The sequence below is a fragment of the Gallus gallus genome, chromosome 1, assembly GCF_016699485.2.
Source record: "Gallus gallus isolate bGalGal1 chromosome 1, bGalGal1.mat.broiler.GRCg7b, whole genome shotgun sequence".
In the NCBI taxonomy this organism is placed as follows: domain Eukaryota; kingdom Metazoa; phylum Chordata; class Aves; order Galliformes; family Phasianidae; genus Gallus; species Gallus gallus.
The window spans coordinates 126,557,246-126,579,641 of NC_052532.1; the positions used below are offsets into that span (position 1 = coordinate 126,557,246).

Sequence of the window (22,396 nt, forward strand, 5' to 3'; positions counted from 1 at the left end):
ATAGAGGGAATATTAGCATATGAACCTCAATGGTGAGAGAAAGTAACAGCTAATATAACTTATTAGAAGAGAAAATAAACACATACATAATTTAAAAATATGTAATAATTCCTCTAAGAAGAAAGCAAAGTTTAGATTCAGCAGAAAGTCTTGAATTGGTCTCACTGTGCTAACATCATTTATACAGTTACATTATGGATACAATCTGTACAGCAAAATCTTCTTCAAAGTACAAAGCTGAGATCTAAAATGTGCCAAGTTTCTACTACCATAGTTTAGTGTAATTTTTAAAGTCAAAAGGACATTCTGCTAAACAAGTAGCATCTTGTTTTGAAAAAGTACATCTTTATCAGTGTTTTAATTAGGAGCAGTGTCAACAGTTTGTGGGCTGGTTCGGCCTGGTTCCATGACTAGAGCATTAACTCTTCAACATTCAGTGCACTTCATAATATTATGATGTGGAATACAGATAACAAAAAATCATAAAACCATGACAAGCAGGAGTGTACATTTGTGGTAAATCCAATCATCACCATTTTATATATTTCTGCTTGCATAGCAAAGATGTCTTGGATTTTCTGACCTGGATTCCTTTCCAGTTAACTAAACTCAAGGGTAGAATCTGGGAATGCACTTAAAATACTGGCACTACTGAGGAAACATTCAGTCTATGGGACAACAGTAGAGTTGGTCTGAAGTCAATTTTTTTCTCTGCTGATATCCTGATAGTCTCTAGACACTGATCCCATATCTAAAGTTCCTTTCTACTGTTCTAGACTAGTTGTTAATCTTGAAACAAGATTATGTATATAATATATATATAACAATATGTATAACAAAATATATAATAATTGTCATGGCTTTATGATTTTTGGTTATTGGTATTCCACATCATAACATCATGTAGTGCACTGGGAGTTAAAGTGTTAATGCTCTAGTTCTGGGCACCTGTCCAGAAGAGTAGAAGAACTACATAACTCAGGGGGCTTTGCAGTCAGAGAGGAGATATAACCTCTGGCAAAGTCAGCTGATGTCTCTTTCTCCCTCAGCTCTCGTCCTGACCGCACACATTGTGTCAGCACGATGGCCTGGCCTACAGCTTTCAGATACTCCTTCTCTCATTATATTTGATTTATTTGCTTCAATTCTAATTATATTGTATTATAGTGTGTTATCTTGCATTCCAATACAGTATTTAGTAAATTAGTATAAATCATGTATATATTATATATATATATATGTATATATATATAACAATATATATATATAACAATATATATATATAACAATATATATATGTTATATATATATATATAAAACAATATATATAACAAAACAGAAGTCATACTTGGGAAGAATTGGTTTATTCCTACCTACCTGGGAACAAGATCTTGTGGTGGCAGAATGAGAAAAAGTCAATTATTGAGTCAAACATAGATGGATTAACTGCAGCAGAATTGATGTCACCAACGCAGTTTGTGTGATAGTTTAGTGGCTTTTTCTAAGATGAAGAAAATATGACTTCTTTGGCACTCAAGAATAGGTAAGTGGGGTCCTACTTAGGGGTTTATTTCAGTAGGACCTTCTCAAGTGTATGCTCTCTTCTTCTTCTCGAGAAGATGAGACTCAGATGACCTATGCAACAGCTGGAAACACCACCAACAGGAGAAAGAACAAACAGATGAAGCCTCTGCAGAGGCAACTGAGTAAGGGTTATTCTACCTCAGGATGTACATATTCCAGGGTTCTCTGAGCATGTGAAGAATTAAGTAATGTGTAAATTGTATGAATACTACATGAGTGATGTATAATAACATATGCATCAAGTGTATTACTTATTCAAACATTCATAAGAAACAACATTTATAAATGACAAAATAATTTGATACTGTCTTTGGGTATGAGACAGTGTTAAACACATTCTGAAGTACTAGTACTCTATGTATAATTAGATATCTGCTCCAATGGTAGGCTTTTTTTTCTCGTAAACTGCTAATCTAAATAAGTTATTTATCTATCTGCTTGATCATAAAATCATAGAATCACAGGGTTGGAAAAGAATCTGCAAAATCATCTAGTCCAACTGTAACATGATTTTGAAATCAAGGTAGGTTGCCTTGACTTTTTTTCTCCACGGTACCTCTCTAGAATGAAAGATAGTTCAGATCTGTCATTAGAAGTTCAAAAAAAGGAGGACTGATGAATCCTACACTGAAACCTTGCTGACTGCACAAGCAAGCTTCACATGGATGCACAGTGGATGCAACTTTCAATCAGTATCCACATCTACATCTGAGATAGCTACTATACCATCTTTTGAAGTCAGTGAAGTAAAATCAATGGTTTTACATACAGCTCTCTTATCTTAAGATGAATGATTTGGCCCCAGAAATTTTGAATTCTTCACACAGCAGGGGAAGGTGAGGCTCAGATTCAATTATCTAAAATGCAAGCTAAATTACCTTACATATCAGTAAGAAGTTAGGTCAAGATTATATGTAGAATATCAGACAAGTATAATCGATGTAAGGGCTCACAGAAGGACCATCTTCTAAAAAATATAACAAGGCAAATGGTGTAGGGTTAGCTAAGATATCGGTATGATTTTGCCCTGTAATTGTAAACTTAATTTGATTGTTTATGTAGTCTTATAACATTTCTTTCAGAACCTCACAATGAATTTTCAGCATAGTGCACAACAGATTAGGCATACACTGCTTAGCAGCTATGAACAAATCAATCACATTTTGACTCAGTTATGCATAAGATAGTTCTTTTTCTTTTTTTTTTTCCTAGATATGAGTACAGCATTACTTATTTTCCTATTCATATGGGGTTTAAATTATTTTGTAAATGTGAAAGTTGAAATGATACTTTAGTCTTATAGAAACATACATAGATAATAAAGCTAAGAGTTAAGTTGTGGTTACTGTGGTTGTGAAGAGCTGTAAGTACAGTTGCTATTGATAACAAGGTTTTCATATTCTCATTGATAGTACAACACTAGCAATATAGTTTGGGGGATTATTAGAGGTCAAAAGTATAGCTATTTTGGTGGTCATCTTCCTATTAATATTTAGATAAAACAGCGCTAATAAGTGCACTGCATAAAGCTCACTTTTACATCTTACATCTATCTTTTCTACACAACGTTAATGAAAATCATCATTCTTAGCCTGATTAAAATGCTAAAATATGAGTGATGGTCATGAGATTTTAGAGGGTCCATCACATTTGCATCTTTCAGGACAGATGTGATAACTATTTGGGTAAATTTGCATCTTAATTCTGAGAATAAGATGATATTTTATTTGTACAACTAAGATGCATAATGCAAAGGATACTGCCTACTTCCTCAGGATCTCCTGTGTTTTTCTCCAATTTCTGGAAAGGGTCTAGGTAAACTGTAATGGCAAACAAAGGATACTATTCATTTTTGAATTAGACTGTCAGATGAAATTATGGCTTCAACTGTTTGATCATTTCAATAAAAGTTGATGGCAATTGATAACTGAAAAGTGATAAAAGAAACACTTCCCTATATCTTCAAAGGTTTAAACATTTATTAAATTAGAGTCAGTTTTAAATTGAATATGTATATATTCTTAGATCCAAATGCATAATGCCAAAAATTTGTCAGATTAAAGTATGAATAATTTTAAAAAGGTAAGAAAATGTAATACTATATTTTAATCCTCTGCACTTTCTTGGAAAAAATTAAAAAAAAAAAAAAAAGTTGTATGTCAGTGTCTTCTTTCATTTTTATAACTTTTATCAAACAAAACTGAAACTGTCATAAAATTGTATGACCTTTCATGTTTAAGTAGACAAACTTTTTCATCTTTGCTGAATTTGGAAACTGAGCTTAGACATAATATACTATAAAGTAAATAGTGTTTTTATCAGGATCAGATTAGCATTCATCACTAAATCTTTATTCTTTTCATTTCGCAGCTTTCTGATTTTAATTGTCCAAATCCAATCTTACATGAAGGCAGCTGATCATTAATTCACCCACAGAACAAAAGACTCTTGTTTTTCGCCCCCTTGACACGACATCCCCATTTTTCCCCATCATCATGCAGGCTCGTCAGGTCACCTAGTTCTCTAAGTGCTTTTGGGCAACTCAGTGCCTTTTTTGCCTGCTAAGACAGTTGAAGCCTACTGTGCAATCACCGTCTCCAAATCACACTAGCAGTGAATGAATCTTTGTACAGACACTTTAAATACCAATAAGAAAGATTGTCCGACTGTGAAAACTGTTCTCAGTGAAACTTTCCACTTTAGAATGTAAACTTCAACGTAAACTCAAGATGATATTCTAAATTTAGGAAGTGGTAATAATCAAGAAAATTTAAGGCCACAAATATTTTCATATGTCGATTTATTTTATTTTTTTTTCCAAATACTTCTCTCTCTCTCTCTCTTTTTTTTTTTTTTTTGTTTAAAAAAAAAAAAAAACACTGTGTGCATACTCACTATGGTAGTATTCATACAGGTTTAGGCTCCTTAGGATACTATCAGAAGGGAACACAAGTAACTTTTTTTCTTGTCTTTGTCATTGATTATTGATGATTATCTAAAAAGACTGATAAACTATCTTATGAAAAAAGGAAATCCAGACTACTAAGAAAGAGTTTTTGCTGAAGTTTCACAATAGCATTTACTGTTAAAACAGTTGTCTACAGGAAGAGAATATAAGCTGTCATTTTCTGTTCTGAAGTCCAGGAAAGATAAATATGTCAGTCAACTTGACTACCAGAATCCCACTAAGATAATTTTTTAAGGACAAATCTGAAAGTTGAATTTGAAATGAGAAAGATTATTCACTTAAGTAACACTACTGATCAGTTGAAATACTAACACAGATACAAGAAACAAAGTAGTCTAACTGCAAATCTGAGGAAGGGACTGTTAGAGCCAAGGTAAACTCTTCAAGGAACATATAGCAAGCAATGACTAGGAAGTCCCAAAGAGAATATTTCATAATTATAGGAAGGGTGTTATTCTATAAGTGGAGAGGCAGTTACAGAGAATTAGAGAGGGTTGGTACATCTCTATTAATGTATGTATTTTTAGAGGACTAATTCTTTCTGAACTTTTAACATCAAATCTATGGAAGCTGAGAAGCTGCACATAGACAGATATTCTTGAAAAGGAGATGTTTAAAATCTCAACATTTCATATGCATGCTTCTGTAACAGACTGCAGTTTCAGTATTGGAGGCAAAGAGAATTTATCAAAAACAAGTAGATTTCTGCTCTCAAAGACAGCGGAGAAACATGGCTAGCTGTATTCAGTATTCCTAAGGTTCATAAAGAACGAAGGAAGTAATTAAACGTTACATCAGCAAATCAGCTTATGTTCTGTGAAAGAACTGTGATATTATTCTCCAACATTTTCTATTGAGACAGACCTCAATGTTCTCTTTAACTGTTTCAACTATTCATTCACTTTTTATGAAAAGAACCTGGGGGTACTTGCAGCAGCCAGCTGATGAACTACAGTAGAACTGCACAAAAGTTGAAATTTACTGAGAAATCTAGGATATGAGGCTTGACTATCTCAGCTCTAAATTGGCAAAAACATTCAGGATAAAATCCCCTAGAAGCGTTTCAGGATTATAGGGAAACCCGTTGATTTTGTGCCTTATTAAAATTATACTGGTTTAAAAAAGCCATTCTACCAGCACTTTGCCCTTCACACCATGCTGAGGAAGTTCAAAGCTTGTCCTGTGGGATGTGGTGTGGTAGATACAAAGGAACTTGTATTATTTTAACTCCTAACATTTTGGCCCTAGTCAGGACTTCAAGAGACAGATGGGACATTTTGTCCCACTTCAGCTGCACACACATCATCCTTACCTTTGGCTTTGGTTTTCTCTCTAATTTTCTGCTAATGGACATTTGACATTTCTATGCTACTGCTCCCTGCCTGTAAGTTGCTGACAGCCACCTCTGCTTTCCTCTTTTTCCTTGCCAGCTTTGCTAGCAAAATACTTAGCATTTTCTTACACATATTATAAAGAAGCACTGTCTGCTATATTTCTGACTACATGGTTAAACTATGTTACAAAATTTACTGTTCTTCTATTGCAAACTTTTTCCTTTGTTTTAATTTATTTAATATAGCCAAATCTCTAATAAATATGGTTTGAAAGATTGTGATGGCACTGTGTTCAGCAATCAAAACCTTTTCATATTATGGTTGTTGACTTCAATTCAGCCCATTTCTACTGACTCCAGGGCACTTACATCATTTTACACAAACAGAAGACTTATCCCAGAGTGGTTTAAAGGAATAAGTATTAATCAGGACAGGTCTCTTGCTTTTTTGCACGCACACTTTATTTTTTTTCCAAAGAGGTCCCTCAAAAAACCCTCTTTAAACAAAATAAAATTAAACAAAACAACAACAAAAGCAACCAACAAAACAAACAAAATAAAACAAAGCAAAACATAACAAAACATAACAAAACATAGCAAAACATAGCAAAACAGTATGAAGGACCAGGATATCTGACACCTAGAAACACCTACTTGTGGTACATAAAGATCTTGATCTTAATGTAATCTTATTCTCTTTCAATTAACAAGACGTCTTCTTCAAATCTCAGGGAAGAATAACTAATGCACGAGTTGTATGGAACTTGGCAATATTTACATATAAAAGGAAAAGTTAGTTTAAATAAAAAATTCTGTTAGCTCATCTAAAAAGACACATCTTCATAAAGAATATCTAGTACTAAAGTCTGTCAAATTGATATCTTCCTTTGAATCTCAATTGCATTACAGTTTTTTTTTTTTCCTCTTTAGTCTTTCCAAAACTAGCTAAACAACAATGTGCTGATAAGCTATTATCAGTAGAGACTGATCACTGTAGGAGATTTCAAGTAATGAAATGCAGCAAAAGGGAGGGAAAAAATACAATGTGATTTCCTGTGACAATCCACTGGGAGAACTAGCAAAGAGGAACTACAAAGGAAAGAAAAGAATAAATTATCTGCTCTTACTATATGAGGAGCTGAAAAAAAAAGTCAAATTCAACCCTTAGATGAAAGTGTACCTCTCTCACCTCAGAAAGGCAGAAATTTCTTTAATGGAAGATAAAACCACTATTGCAGATATGGAAATACGTAAAAGTTAACCTAACTACTTATATCAACGGGACATTTCATATCAACATGGGAGAGAGGACCCTAGTCTTAAAACTCTATTTTGGGACCAGAATACCATAACAATAGTACAATGTACATACTACCATATGGGCCATGATCATTTTTGACAATTAGGGAAAGAAAATAATCTACCAAAAGGGAATAAAGTCCTTCTTCCAGAGATGCTAAGAGACCTACCATAGACACGTTAAAATCTTTTTCCCTGACTGCCCCAATCTAGTTCAGTTATGTATGCAAACAATCTTATTTTAAGAAGTTATATTTTCAAACATCATATATCACAGCCTCTGATACCCTCTGGTACAGTATTTTATTTGTTATCCCTTGTTTCTATTCTAAATATAGTAGTATTTACAATTTAATCCTGACAGAAAGTTTTTGAGTTAATTCATTAAAGGCTTTTCATTGACAAAACTTGTTAGGAAGAAATGGAAAAATAAATTTTCTTTACTGTGGAAAGACTCTAGTCTAAAGTAGAGATTTGATTATCCTGGAGTTTCTCTTCCATCGTCTCAAGAAAACAATTCAGCTCTTCAAATGTTCCTTTGTATTTTGTGCTTACTACTGTAACGTATAATCAGTTGGGTGTTCTCAGGGTTACTACACCATGCCTTTCATGACAATACATTATAAAAAGTTTTTCACTGCTGGATAGAGAAAAGAAATAATTTAAAAGAGTAACATGTATACAAAATACAGGAAGTAAGCCAAAAATAAAAAGAAAACAAAAAAGAAAGCTTTTCAAAATAGTAAAAAAAAAAACTTGAGTATACTAAATGAAATGTGTGGGAGAAAACAAACAAATAAACAAACAAACCAAAAAAACAGTATTAAAAAAAAGAAACAACTAAGAAAACGTAGTAAAGATTCAATATTTTTTTTTCCTAAGCAGTATCATGAAACAAAACATAAATGACTTATTTTACAATCCGATTTACAATCCGATAGTGGGGGAAAAATCTGGATAACATCAAAGTTGTGAGTCTTTATCTCTCATCCTGCGCTTGACTAATCCGTAGAATCATAGACTGGCTTTGGTTAGAGGATATCTTAAAGATCATCTAGTTCCAAGCCCTCTGCCATGGTCACACTTGCCAGTAACTGGATCAAGCTGTCCAGGGCCCCATCCAACCTGACTTTGAGCAATACCAGGGATTCGGTATCCACAACCTTTCTGGGCAATCTGTTCCAGTGCCTCACCATCCTCCGAGTAAAAATATTTCTTCCTACCATCTAAGATAAATCTCCTCTCTTAGTTTAATGCCATTCTCCCTTGTCTGTCTCTGTCAGACTGCTTTAAAAAGTCAGTTCCACTCCTACTTCTAAGCTCCCTTCAAGTACTGGAAGGATGTGGTGCAGGACCATGTCAAAGGCCTTGCACAAGTCCATGTAGATGACATCAAGCTTCATTACACTTGTACTTTCCCGAACCTTAAAAAGTCAATTACATACCTGCTGGTACAATTTTTTTTTTTTTTAAAGCAACAACAACAACAATAACAAATAGAAAATCCCTACTAATTTTCTGTAATGCAAAATGTACAATACTTACTTGTATGATCTTGTATTATTAGCTTGCTTACTTAGCATTGTTGCTTTAGCAATCAAAAGTATTACCAAAAAGTAAGCAAAACAACCAGTCTACAAAAAGGCAGTTCTACCAACTCCATCAACAAGAACTTATTACCACCAGGAATCTGAGCCGTTTAATTCAGCAGTTTGAAAAGAAATTTCCATTTCATGTCAATTTACTAATACAAACCATCTTGCCAATTAACAATACTCACAGAATTATAGAATCATGGAATGGTTTGGATTAGAAGGGATCTTAAGGATCACTTAGTTCAAACACCTCTGCAAAGGCAGGGACACCTCTCAACAAAGTTGCTCATAGCCCCAACCTGGCCTTGAATACCTTTTGGGATGGGGCATACACAGCTTCTATGGACAACCTGTTCCAGTGCCTCATCACCCTCATAGCAAAGAACTTTCTCCCAGTGTCTTATCTAAATTTACCCTCTTTTAGTTTAAAGCCTTTACCTCTTGTCACTACACAACCTGACTCTCTCCAACATTACTGATGGCCCCTTTTAGTTACTGGAAGGCCACAGAGAGGTCTCTCCAGAGCTTTCTCTTCTCCAGACTGAATGTACACAAATCCTTCAACCTTTCTTCATAGAAGAGGATAGAAGTGGTACTTCAGCCCTCTGATCTTACTCATGGCCCTTCTCTGGACGCATAATCATAATCTACAACATAGAATTGATATTGATCTCCGTATTATTTTATAATTATTCTTTTCACACAAATAACTAGTTCCTTTTTTATTTATTTACTTATTTAAACAGTATGGTCTCAAAATTACTAAGATACATTTCAAAAGAAGTAAGAAAATATGTCATGACTTTCACCCCCCCAAAAAATGGTGGTGATTTTAAAAGTTGTAGGCATCTCTGCATCTTCACTGAAACTAAAATGCAGATGGTCTGTTTTTTTTTTTTATTTTCTACACTTAAATGAGATGTAGCCAGCTATGAATAAAGTATAAAAGGCTAGTAAACTTTAGTAAACTATACTAGTCAGTAAACTATACTTTAGTAAACTATAGTAGTTAGTAAATCTTAACATCACCTATCTGCTCCAGTTTTTCATCTATAGAACAGATTAATTAGACCTCTCTGTATTACAAAAACTGTGAAAAAACTTGTTTGTGAATCTGTTATACACTCTAGTAATATAATGCCATAGAAAAGATGAGAGATGTCACAGAATAGAATCATGGAAGAGAATCATAGAATTGCTCAGGTTGGAAAAGACCTTAAAGATCATTGAGTCCAACCACAACCTGACCATACTACCCTAACTCTAACAACCCTCCACTAAATCATGTCCCCGAGCACGACATCCAAATGGTTTTTAAACACATTCAGGGATGGTGACTCAACCACCTCCCTGGGGAGCCTATTCCAGTGCTTAACCACCCCTTCTGTAAAGAAGTCTTTCCTCCCCTGGCACAACTTGAGGCCATTTCCCCTTATCCTGTCACCAGTGAGAAGAGACCAACCCCGCTGTTGCTGCAATCACCATTCAGATATTGGAAGAGAGCAATAAGGTCTCCCTCAGCCCCTCAGCCTCCTCTTCCCCAGACTAAATAGCCTCAGTTCCTTCAGTCAGTCTCTCCTCATAGGGCTGATTTTCCAAGCCCTTCACAAGCCTTGTCGCCCCTCTTTGGACCTGCTCCAGGACCTCAATGTCCTTTCTGTACTGAGGTGCCCAAAATTAAACATAGTACTCAAGGCCTTACCAATGCCAAGTACAGGGGGAGGATTACTTCCCTAGTCCTGCTCACCACACCATTCCTGATACAAGCCAGGATGCCATTGGCCTTCTTGGCCACCTGGGCACACTGCTGGCTCACATTCAGACTACTGTCCATCAGTACACCAAGGTCCCTTTCCATCAGGGAGCTTTCCAGCCACACCTCCCCAAGCCTGTAGGGTTGCCTGGGATTGTTATGACAAAAATGCAAGACCCAGCATTTGGCCCTATTGAAACTCATACCGTTAACCTTGGCCCATCGATCCAGTCTATCCAGGCCCCTCTGTATTGCCTTTCTACTCTTATCAAAACAGAACTTCATTACTGTTTGTTAAACAGAACATGAAAATTCATATTTAACAGCTAGGAATACACCTACTGTTGAATAGCTGCTCATTAAGAAAGGGATCTGTTATGAGAAGACAGGGTGCCAGTGGGAAAAGAAATGACATGAAAAGTAACTGTATGGTTAAAGATTGTATCATAAGGCACAAGCATAGAAAAAAATATTTTTCCCATTTTGTAATACTGGATATTATAGACTTACAAAGTTATTCTGTGTCTTTTGTGTAGCTGTACAAACGTACAATTATTCATGCACTCTATCGGTTATATTGAGGTACTGGATAATCCATTAAAAAACTTTCCGAAGGTACAAGGAAGGGGCTTGGGTGAGAAGGTTTAAACAACCAGATTAAAGATTCTCATTTTTAGTTCCTCTGCCTCTTTATTTTGCATTCAGGCTTCTTTCGTTGATACGTAAGCTACAACAGCAACATACTTTACCTACTAGCTCAACTGCATTCTTTATGAAAACCATGATTGCATGCTCTATAAATAACTTGACAGATATTGCTTTCTGTGTTCTAAGCATAGAAGAAAAAAAGGATGGTAAAATCATAAGTCAGTGTAGAAGGATTCAGGTTCAAAATAGGGACACAATCTCCAAAGATGGAAAAGGGAGCTATAAATCATATCCCTCTCTTGCATCCTGATCCAATTCTCTCTATGACTTTTATACACTTCTGTTACTTCTTTGAGAAGAAGCAAATGTAATTCTACTTAGCAGCTTCACATTACCCATGCTAAAAATGTCATATAGAGTCAGATTATCAACAAAGCCTTTACTAGCTTCCATTAAACTGTTTTCTCAGTCTGTGTTTTTGAGATTCTCTACCATTAGGATAATGTTAGTCTCAACTTGGGTAACATGAGTCCCATTCAGTGTCCTTGTTTCTTACCTCTTTTTAGCACTATCTGTTTATGTATAACCTTATCCAGGCATACAGAGAAGTCACTATGTTCCATATTAGTTTTGGCTTAAACCTTTACTGTGTTCTCTATTGCAAAGATGTTGACTCCCCACCCACCCCAAGTATGGAGCAAAAAAACATATCATTTATGTGGTAGATCAAACAAAATGTTGGTTGCCCATTTTATTGCAGAATTTCATATCCTCATAGTCTGGAGCATCCCTGGGATTCTGTTATCCCAAGGTTATCTGAAACAAGTTGTGAGCTTTCTCCTACCAGTGGATATTTGTCTATCTCAAGCATAAAGTATTTCATTTTCTTCACTGATTAGAGCATTTTGATCACAATATTAGATGTCATTTCACTGTTTTGGGTTTGTTTTTTTTTTTTTTTCCACTAGGATCATTTTTCAGAAGGTTATTACTAACAGAAATACTTTACAATTTTGAAAGTGGTATTATTACTTTTATGTAAAGTGAATAATACATTTTGTGCTAATAATTTAACTTGTGCCATATCAGATACAAATGAAATCTGTTCAGCAGATAGCAACAAATTTTGAACAACGCAGTGCTGCTAGTACAACAAGCTTTACACTGAAGTTTTCTATCATGGAGAATGCATTATTAAGACATTATTTAAATCTGGCTGATTAAGAAATGATATAGGAATGGCTGCTTAAAATCTGCTTTAAAATCTTGTAAAAAATGTTATAAGGAGATTTGTTGTGTACAAAGATGTACTATAGAAAAAGGAAATTGTACTTAAGGAGGATTAGATAGCTCAGGAGGCTTATCAGATATGAACAGGAGTCTTTTATCACTTATCTTTTAAATTCAGTCCTGTTCAGTAGTGACTGAAAGTCATTATTGTTTAGTGGCATATCAAATGTGTTTGGGTTTTAGCCCAGATCACAACTGGAAAGCATCCGCATCATAAAAGGCAGAACTACAAATTTCTTTAATCTGCATTCTTATTGACAATTTTCCCAGATCTGAGCTGAGGACTTAATGTGCTTCAAGAGCTTAACTACTATCTTAGCTGAAAAAAAAAACAGTCTCTTATGTTAGAGTAAGTGCAGGATGGCAGATTAGAGTGGGAAAATACTATTCATAAAGTACTGAACTGGCTCTATACCTTATTCCTAGAGTTACTGGCTGAACATCTTCAATGATAACCAAAGCAACTTAAAAATAAACCTAGACTTCTCGCATATACCAGTATCAATTCAGAAAAGCAAGGTCAAGAAACATGCTAGGTATCAGTCTCCAGAACTTTAGTTTCATCTTTTTAGTTTACAGGCTTAACTAAGATTATGTCACATTCATCATAGCTGAATAAAACAATTTAAGTCTGATAATCTAACATCTGTAATAGGTGGTATCATTCTGCTTTGATTATCTTTTAAATTGACTTTGCACTATTACAAATGACTACATCAGGTGAAAAGTAATGACAAATTAGGCTCACCTTACAAAGATTTAACGTACAAGATTTTTTTCTGGAAAAAAATAAGTATAGCTAATTCAGTGTTTTACAAAAAGTGATAAGAATGTTTTTTTTCTTTCATATTATTGTTTACTTCAATTTTTAGCACAATTCAGACTTATCAAAAGATTTATGATATATTTCTAGATTGATACTAAGAGAGTAGGATTCTAAACAGGGTTTGAAAGCATACAAACACTTTACTGTCTATTAAAATAAAGCTGTGGTAATTTATAATAACAGACATTAACAATTATATATTACTGAAAAGACATAGGTTTCAGCTGAAACTTACCAATGCTATGTCTGTTTCCTAGAAGAATAAAAGATACTACTCTTTCCTAGCATATTAAAGGAAAAAGAGTATATTAAAAAAGCATATTAAAAGACTAGGACTACAATGTCACTGCAGAAAAATTTGAAATAACTAATAAAATATTTTTTAATTACTTGTAATTAAAAAAATAGGTCAAGTTTAAGAGGCAGTAGGCTTGTAAAATAACTTTTTAAATGAGAAGGAAAATATTTTTACTAAGAAATAGAAGATACATTACATGCTACTATGAAAACATACAAAAATTAAGAATTATTGGCTGTAAAATTTAGACCCTATGTTTTGTTTTGAGTGCTTTAGACTATGATACCTACACCAGAGAAATAATTTTACTAAATTGGTTGTGAGCATATTACAGATTTCTTTTCCATAAATATTTTCTGGTGTTCCAGAAGTAGCTTTCAGATTATTTCTGGAAATGTATATTATTATCGATCTATTACTAAAACAGTGGGGTCTGAGAAAAAACACAGGAGTCAATAGAAATTTCTTGTACTACATTGGAATATTCTCCACTTAGAACTTTGATTTACTTCACTTCAGAGTTGAACACAAGTCAAAAATGGAGAAAATGATCAACATTAAGGATCACAGAAACTGTATATTACCTTTTTAAACATATACACATTAGTACCCAAGGTTTCAATTACATTAATACTATTAGTTTGAAAATTAGGCACAGTGCTCTCAGTGAAAGACTGATGCACAGCAATGATCTGGGTGCCAGGGTTAAGGCTTTCACATGAGCTATTCAGTAAAGGTTACTAAATTCTGTAGTGATAGTTATCCCTTCTGAACCATTTACTTTAAATTATCCTATATTTGTCTTTAATATTTTCTAATAGTGATTTTAAAAAACAAATACTCATTCATCAAAATCTGGTGATTCATTGGAAAAAAAATTAATTGAAATTAATTACTAAGATAAACAGGATTTTAGATTACATACAACACCATAAAATTAGGGACAAAAGAGAAAAAAATAATCTTATAAATTTCTGAAAGAAAAAAAAAAAAAAGATCAGTCCTTGGACGATTGTTTCCTCATCTGTGGTTTATTTTTTTTGTTTATTTCTGAAGTCCTTTCTTTGCATTTAGGCACAAATATTTATTTTGCTCAGCTCTAAAATGGACCAGCATTATAATCCAAATGTGAGATAACTCTTCAATCTCTATTTCTCTCCGATAAATAAATAGGAAGTGAAATCTCATCTTTTTTTTTTACTGTTTCCTGGCATCTTAACTTAAACTCATTCAATTGGAGATTATTAGCATGCTAGTGTTCATCTTACATAAACTCTACAGTAATGAAAGCTTCTGAATATTGATGTTTCTATGGATTATACCAGTGCAAATTTGAATTTGAATAACTAGCTATTGAAATATAGTGAGATTTCATTTAAAAGAGCTAGGGTTTACAAGTTCTGTTCTAGATTTCATATCTTAATTTCCCCTTGTTCATCATTAGACATAGCAAGAATACACTGTACAATTTAGTAAGGAAAACTTATTTAAGATATCATTAGCATCCTCAATATTTGTAATCACTGTAGTAACTTAATGCATTTTGCTCCTGTTTTCTTCAGTGAATAGTTCCTTGATTCTTCCAGACTAACTCTTAGAAGTTATGCCTGATTTGTTTTCAAAGTATAAATCAATTTTAGCAAATAGCTTCTTTTCCCTTTTCCTGAACATCCCAGAGAATCACAGAATGGTTAAAGGTTGGAACAGACCTCTGGTCCAGCACCTAACTCAGACTGGTTGCCCAGGCCCATGTGCAGACAGCATTTGAGTATCTCCAAGGAGGAGACTTTACATCTTCCCTCGGCAACCTGTGCCAGTGCTCCATGATCCTCATAGTAAATAAGTGCTTTTTGATTTTCTGATGGAACCTCCTGTGCTACAGTTTGTGCCCATTTTTCCTGCCAGCAGGCACTGAGAAGAGCCTGGCTCTGTCTTCCTTGCCCACTCCTTCAGGTATGTGTAGATACTGATGAAATCCCCCTGAGCCTTCTATTCCCTATGTTGAATAGTACCAGTACTCTCAGCTTTTCCCCACAGGAGAGAGGCTCCAGTCCTGTAAATCACCTTTGCAGACCTCTGCTGGACTTTCTTCAATAGCTCTATTATCTCTTTTGTACTGAGGAGATATGGAGCTACTCTCACAATATAGACTTTTACTGAACCTTTTAAGATATTTCAACCACAAGCTTGAAGTAAGAGCAAGACACAATAAGATCCCACTCCTCTTATTCTAAGTAATATCAGATGGCAAAATTTTTGCATCTTGGCATAACTTGATCCTAATACACAATAAAAGAATATGGCAGAGAAGCAGTTAAGTTTTTCTTCAGCTTGCAGGGCATTCTCATAATAAAGACATCCAGCTTAGTTACCTTACAGGAACCTAGCTTGTGCCAGACTACAATTTCAGAGACATTTTTACACTTCAGACATCTAGCATTGATTGTTCCAAAGGATTAAAAACTGGTTAGTAGGCTTACTACTGTAAACAGAACAATAAACAGCCATTTCCAGAAGTGATTTTGGATTAGTCTATCTTCATGCAGCTTGCATACAAGTCTACAGAGGGCTTCAGAACTCTTCACAGTGCTAGTTTTTTTGGATGAAATTAGTGTTATGCAATTTAGAGCAAAAACTTTTCTGAAAATATCAATTTATTTTCCTATACTGAATCAGAAATGAAGGAATGAAAGAAGAGAGGAAGGAAAAGAAGGATAACACTCTGTTCATTCATTCATCATTTCTTTTTCCATTTTAGACTACAAGATTATTTTGTCTGCTCTCAGTTGAATTATAATTAATAGTGTTAATAAGGTGCTTATCCTACATTGAAACAAATTTAATGTTATTATCCAGAGAATAACTCTAAGGCATGTCACATACAGTGACATTATAACTGTGAATGCTTTAAACATTGAATTCTGTTAAACACATATCAGTACACAAAAATAGTCGAAATACACAGACCTAAAGCTTATTCAAATACTTTGTATTTACTATTTTTGACATGGACCATAATCATGTTCTTCAGTGTTGGTTTAACAAGTCACAAATGTGAAAAATTCAGTATTTTACTTATGCTTTATATCTGTTTTTTACCTCCTAGCATGGAGATTGACTTTTAATTGAATCATTGTCCAATTAGGTAATTGAATTTAAATACATAAACAAATAAAAAGGGTGAATTGTCTTTCATTTAGGATTCTTAGTCAAAGTTGACTTCTCTGCCTTTTAAAAAAGAAATTATTCTTCCTCTTGCATATGACAGTTAAAGCTTTCTTTCTGATACTAATTGGTCTCATATCAGGGACAATATTTAATTTACATTTCATGGCCCAGTTTGATATAAATTTTCCTTTACTCTTACTTAACAACCATAACATTGTCTCTGCTGTTCTCCAGATTTTTCTTCTTTTTTTTTTTTCTTTTCTTTGTAGTCATCCACAAAAGATTATTATTTCTCACTGAACAAATTGAACACTGGAAATTTCTTTTAGAAATGAATTTAGTTGGTGATCGGATTCCTGGAAAGTGTCAAACATTTTTGGTGATATACTATAATCATATTTTCCATACATTCATTATTTATTTATTATGCTTGTACTATCTTTAATTAAAAGATAGTGTAGCATATTGCTACATGTGGCATAATTTGTTCTTATTTTGCAAATTACATTCCTCTGTGCATAAATACTAATTTCTGTTTAACAAATAATAATACAACCCTTTGTAGAAAGCTGATAGTTTTCATTTTTTTCAGCTTTTCCAGTCAATTTTGTTTTATTTTTCTACCAGTGTCTTAAGAAGCACTCCAGGAAATCACTAGTTACTGGCATCAGTAGTTTAGTGAATAAATGTACTTTGTCTCATATAGTTGATTCATTAAAACTGGAATTTTCATTGGAAGTTAATGGAAAGAAGTGCTCTCGTCAATGGACGAGAAGACTATATTATTCCTTCAGTCTCTTTTAGAATGTCAGACATAACTTTCTTTCATTATATTAATAATGGAGGAAAAAATAACAGAGAAAATAAATGCATTTGCTGCCTCCTGGAGCCAATATGCAATCTGTCAGAAGAGGACTCTTACAAGACATAAACCACACCAAATAGCCAGATCCTCAGCTGAGACAAAATTTGATGTTTGTACACTAGTTTAAATTACCTGACAATCTGTTTCCTAATTGATATAGCCCTGCTAGCTCTGATGCTCCTAGAATAAAGGACAATGCTAGAAGAAACTCATGTTTCTCTTCTCTTGAGTTTTTCCAAAATTCCTATGTTATCACTACTAGATTTTTATATCTGATCTATCTCAATCATTTAAAATCATATTTTGGTGTCCTGTAGTTTGAAACAGTTTGAATACCTTTATCCGTTGCAAGCACTAGATTTATTAAATACTGGTTGGCACTGACGGAAGTGATAAAGATTCAGGATGTAATACATATTAAATTAAATCCTCTTTCTCATTACAAAATCAGACATAAAAAAAGAGCTTTTTTCTCTACTTAATCCATTTACCCCACATACTGAAAGCCATTCCTTCCAAATGCATACAGTTTCTCATAAGGTTTTTCCCAGATTGTTTATTTCTGCAAGTATTGCACTGAATCAATTACAAATCATTAAACGTACCTTGTCTTTGGTCCTCTAACTTCTGCAACTAGAATTCTTGATGCAAAAGATGTAAAAGAATATACACAAGGTTTATCCACACATTCTTGCATAGTTTAAAAATATGAGGGCTGCTCTTATTAGTGCCTCCTAATTTATTATATTGGCCCACGTCAGAGGCAGATGGTGGCATGGCAGTAAAGATTAAACCTTCCCAGCAATATTCCACTACATTTTGTTGCTGTGTGACAGATGGCAGCAGAGGGACAGTCTGGCAAAATGGCATCTGACATGGAAGTAAAGCAAAGGGTGGAATTTAATTCCTCCATGCAGAAAAAATGGCACCCAATGACACTAGTCAAAACTTGCTGGACATTTATGGACACCAAACAGTGGGTGTGAACACAGTGAGGTGGAAGGTGGTACATTTCAGCAGTGGTTACAGCTACATGAAAGATTAGCCACGTTCCAGATGGACATGTAGATTTTTATAAGCACGGCATGCAGGCTCTTGTTCATCACTGGCACAAATGCATAGCTAATGGTGGCTTGTAGATGAGAATTTGCTCCATCAAGTAGAGTTATTTTACTCTTTCTGTCTGTTGTAGTTTCCATGGAAATAAAACGGAAGCATTACTTTTGGATCACCCTACATATATATGCACCAAAGCTGAATTTCTGAATCAGGAAATACCATTTTTGTGAAAAAAGTCCACACTGATTTACTGTTATAGTCAAAGAAGAGAGTAAGTATTTGTAAGACATAATAAAGTAGTTATTATTTCTTACCTGCTTCTTGCCCCCTAACTATTGGGGGAAATTATGTGTAATATACTACAGATATCTAAATTGCAGAATTCTATGTTTGATAGACATGCATGAATTACCTCCACTGATACTAACCTAAGATCAACATACCTACACTCCAGTCCATTTCCTCCACTGCATCTCCATATAATCCATGCCTGCTTTTTCCTCTGAACATTTTTGAAGCGTATAGAGCAGTATGGACATGAAGATAAGACAGGACAAGAAGAAATGGTGCATTATGGTTCCTGGGGAAAAAGAAAAACGAAACAAATAACTACAACAACAACAAAAAAACTAGATTTAGTCTATTTTATAAAAAAAAATTGAAGCAGAATTGTTTTGGCAGTAGAGCTCAAAAAAAGCAAAATGAATACAAAACAGGATAAAGTATCTGATTACAATGTAAATCCTGAACACACAACAAAAACACAGTAAAAATTTCAGTTAAGTGCACATTGAATTGAATGCATAAAAACAAAAACAAAATTTAGTCAATTACTGTTTCCTATATTTGTAAAAAGAGATTTTATTTAAAGCCAGGAATCTAGCACATTCTGGCTACAAGAATCTATTAGTTTTAGAAGTACATGTTTAAGAGCCCTAATGCAACTGCTGTTCAGAAACATACCCATTTAAGACAATATACATATGTATATATAGTCACTTTCTTCAACAAGGTCATATGGAAGGTAATCAACTATCTAGATTATTATAAGGACCTGGGCCAATACCATAATATCAGACTGTGTCAAACCAAGTATACTAGCAATTTCTCCTTTATCCAGACTAAGGTTTATGACAAAATCTGTTCCTGACATTTAATGAGGTGTTTCTATGCATGTGATCAGCATGTAACACTAGAAATACACTGCATTTTTATATGCTGCCTCAAGGCATAAATAATTTTAAAATACATATTAATACAAAGAAATTGTTCTCCTCTCACAGTAATAAAGTCTCCATTGTTTTAATTCTACTTCTTGAACAGAGATGAAAGAGCACAATAAACACTCTGTAAATTTTGCTGTTCATGTGATATGTCAACGTGATATTTATGATCAGTTCCAGCAGGTGAAAGAAAAGCTCAAATAAGAACACTTCCTTATGCATTATTTATAGAACTTTACTTTAAAGTGTGCAGTACTAGCTGAATTTACTACTATATGCTCTAACAACATTTGTAATACATTACATATCCTGTAAATATCCGTTGAATCACAAGAGCACTAGCCAGAGGACTTGTCTGGATCTCACCTTTAGACACTCAGATAATTATAGAGTATTTTGGGCGTTATTTACTGTATTTTCCCTAGCCACTTTTGTGGTGGATAATATATATGATTCATGTCAACATCAAAGGAAAACTATATATTTCCTCATGCAGTTAATTCATCCATCTTTTAAAGGGATGGAGGAACAATTCAGATATGCACATGCAAATTGTTCATTTTAAAAATATATATTCTAATCTATCAACAAAGTATTTTCATAAAAAAAGATTCATATGACATCAATATTCTACTAACAAGGAAAATTAACAAATATAGTATATTTTGCTCTATTTATCTTTTCTCATTGATTGGATCTGTTCTGGCAGAAGTTGCGTAGTTAAAACTTTCTTACTGGCACAGGCAGCAATGAATAAACAAAAAAAGGGAAAATTTTACCTAGATTACTCATTGAATAACAGTGTTTCAAACTGGGAAGTTTTCTCCATAAATACATCTCCTTTTTAAAAAAGCAGTCAACTAATCACAGAATAAAGAGAGTATTTATCATGTGGGAAATTGAAAAAAATATTTGAATTCCCTTCAGATAATTTTTCATATATTCTTTATAATCTCAGTGCTGATAAGCATATTATAAAGTAGAGATTCCCAAAAATAAAAATAAAATAATATTTCTCATAAAATATACATTTACCATGAGGTTTGTATTTATTGTTATTTGACAGGTCATATATGTGGGAAACTTACATTACTGTAGCAAAAATAATATAGGAGGCTTCTGAGTCAATTAAAAAGACTGAAAATGTCAGCATTTCAAGTAAAAAAGATGTATACTTATAAATTTAATGTTTAATATGTATCTTAATCTAACACTGACCCCTTCATTAAAGAACATTTTTAGAAGGCAGCTGTTTCTGTTGGTTTTTTGTTGTTGTTGTTGTTGTTTTGTTTTGTTTTTTTTACAATCTGAATTTTTTTATTGCATCTTCAGCTTTTTCCTTAATCACAGTTCACTGAATTGAGAGCAATATATAAATTTTAGGGTGGAATACCTGAAAAATATACTTTTTACTTGTAACAGTGCAGGCATGATTTACACTTCATGCAAACTGTCTTGTTCTGATTTCACAGATTGTACATGCTCATAAATGTATATCTGTATTGCTAAAGAACGTTATTCCCAAGACGCAGCAATTCTTTTCTTTAATGGAACTGATATAAAGATCAAACTTTCATAAAAGGCATCCAATCAATGACTGACATAAAGGGGCACTAAATCATTCTCTCCTTTGCAATCCAAATTGACAGGTTCTGATTGACAGCTCACTGTCATCTGGAGAAGTGTCTCACCTATTAATATCCTATAAAAGATCACAGACAGCTATTTATCTCCTGCCAAAACTCCTTGAGGAGAATTATAAAAGACTACTTTTAATATGACCTTGAAAGTGGAATGACAATATCAGCTAGTAGGTAGGAGAGAAATCTGACAATAACAGCTTCATTCTCCTGAATCACTTCAGTAAACAGCTCCTTCAAAGATGTACCATCACTACCTTTTACACACTTCAAACACAGGGAACTTCAGCTTCTAAAGATCTGAGGTTCCCTTACCCAAATCTAGCAACCAATTTTTTATCCTAACACAAATCACATTCTTTTCAGTCTACTGATTAGCAAGAGAAATTACATGGATCCAACATACAGCTTTCCTTAACGTACACTTAACTGACACTGGAAACATCTAAATGCATCACATTGATGGTAACACCTCTGCAGTACATAGTATTAAATTCTGCTTATGTACTGTGAAGAATCTTTATTCAAAATTTCGTTCAGGCTTGAGCTGTTAAAAAAACAGCTTTAATGTCAGGTCACCCTTCATTTAACAGGTCCTTAATTCTTTTGTTGTTGTTGTTGCTGTTATTTTGTTTCAAATATCTGCTGAACTAAAAGCTCCTTGGGTACTTCTGTTTGTTTTCACAAGCACTGATGTTCATCCAAAACCACTGCGGCAGAACAATAGGCAAGGTTTGGTATTTGTAGGCTTGTGGCTGTCAAATCAGAGGGACATTTTCTGCATGATTTAATTCTGGAAATGAAGTGGGAACATGACATGGGCTTACTTTTACTTGTCCACAATAAA

General features: G+C 33.9%; 1 protein-coding gene across 33 annotated transcripts in view; it reads right to left on the reverse strand.

The window, feature by feature from the left end:
* Positions 1 to 22,396, reverse strand: part of STS (steroid sulfatase) — a 114,919-nt gene that overhangs the window by 54,758 nt on the left and 37,765 nt on the right. For 24 of the 33 annotated variants that reach the window (XR_006931236.1, XM_040703438.2, XM_040703434.2 and 21 more), the window contains one exon: positions 19,115 to 19,266. Coding sequence is in view for 32 of the 33 variants with exons in the window: in XM_040703438.2 (XP_040559372.1) it covers positions 19,115 to 19,266 (152 nt within the window). In the remaining variant the exon portion in view is untranslated. The remainder of the gene's footprint in view (positions 1 to 19,114; positions 19,267 to 22,396) is intronic. The other 9 variants (XM_046899665.1, XM_046899671.1, XM_046899644.1 and 6 more) reach the window with 1 other exon arrangement.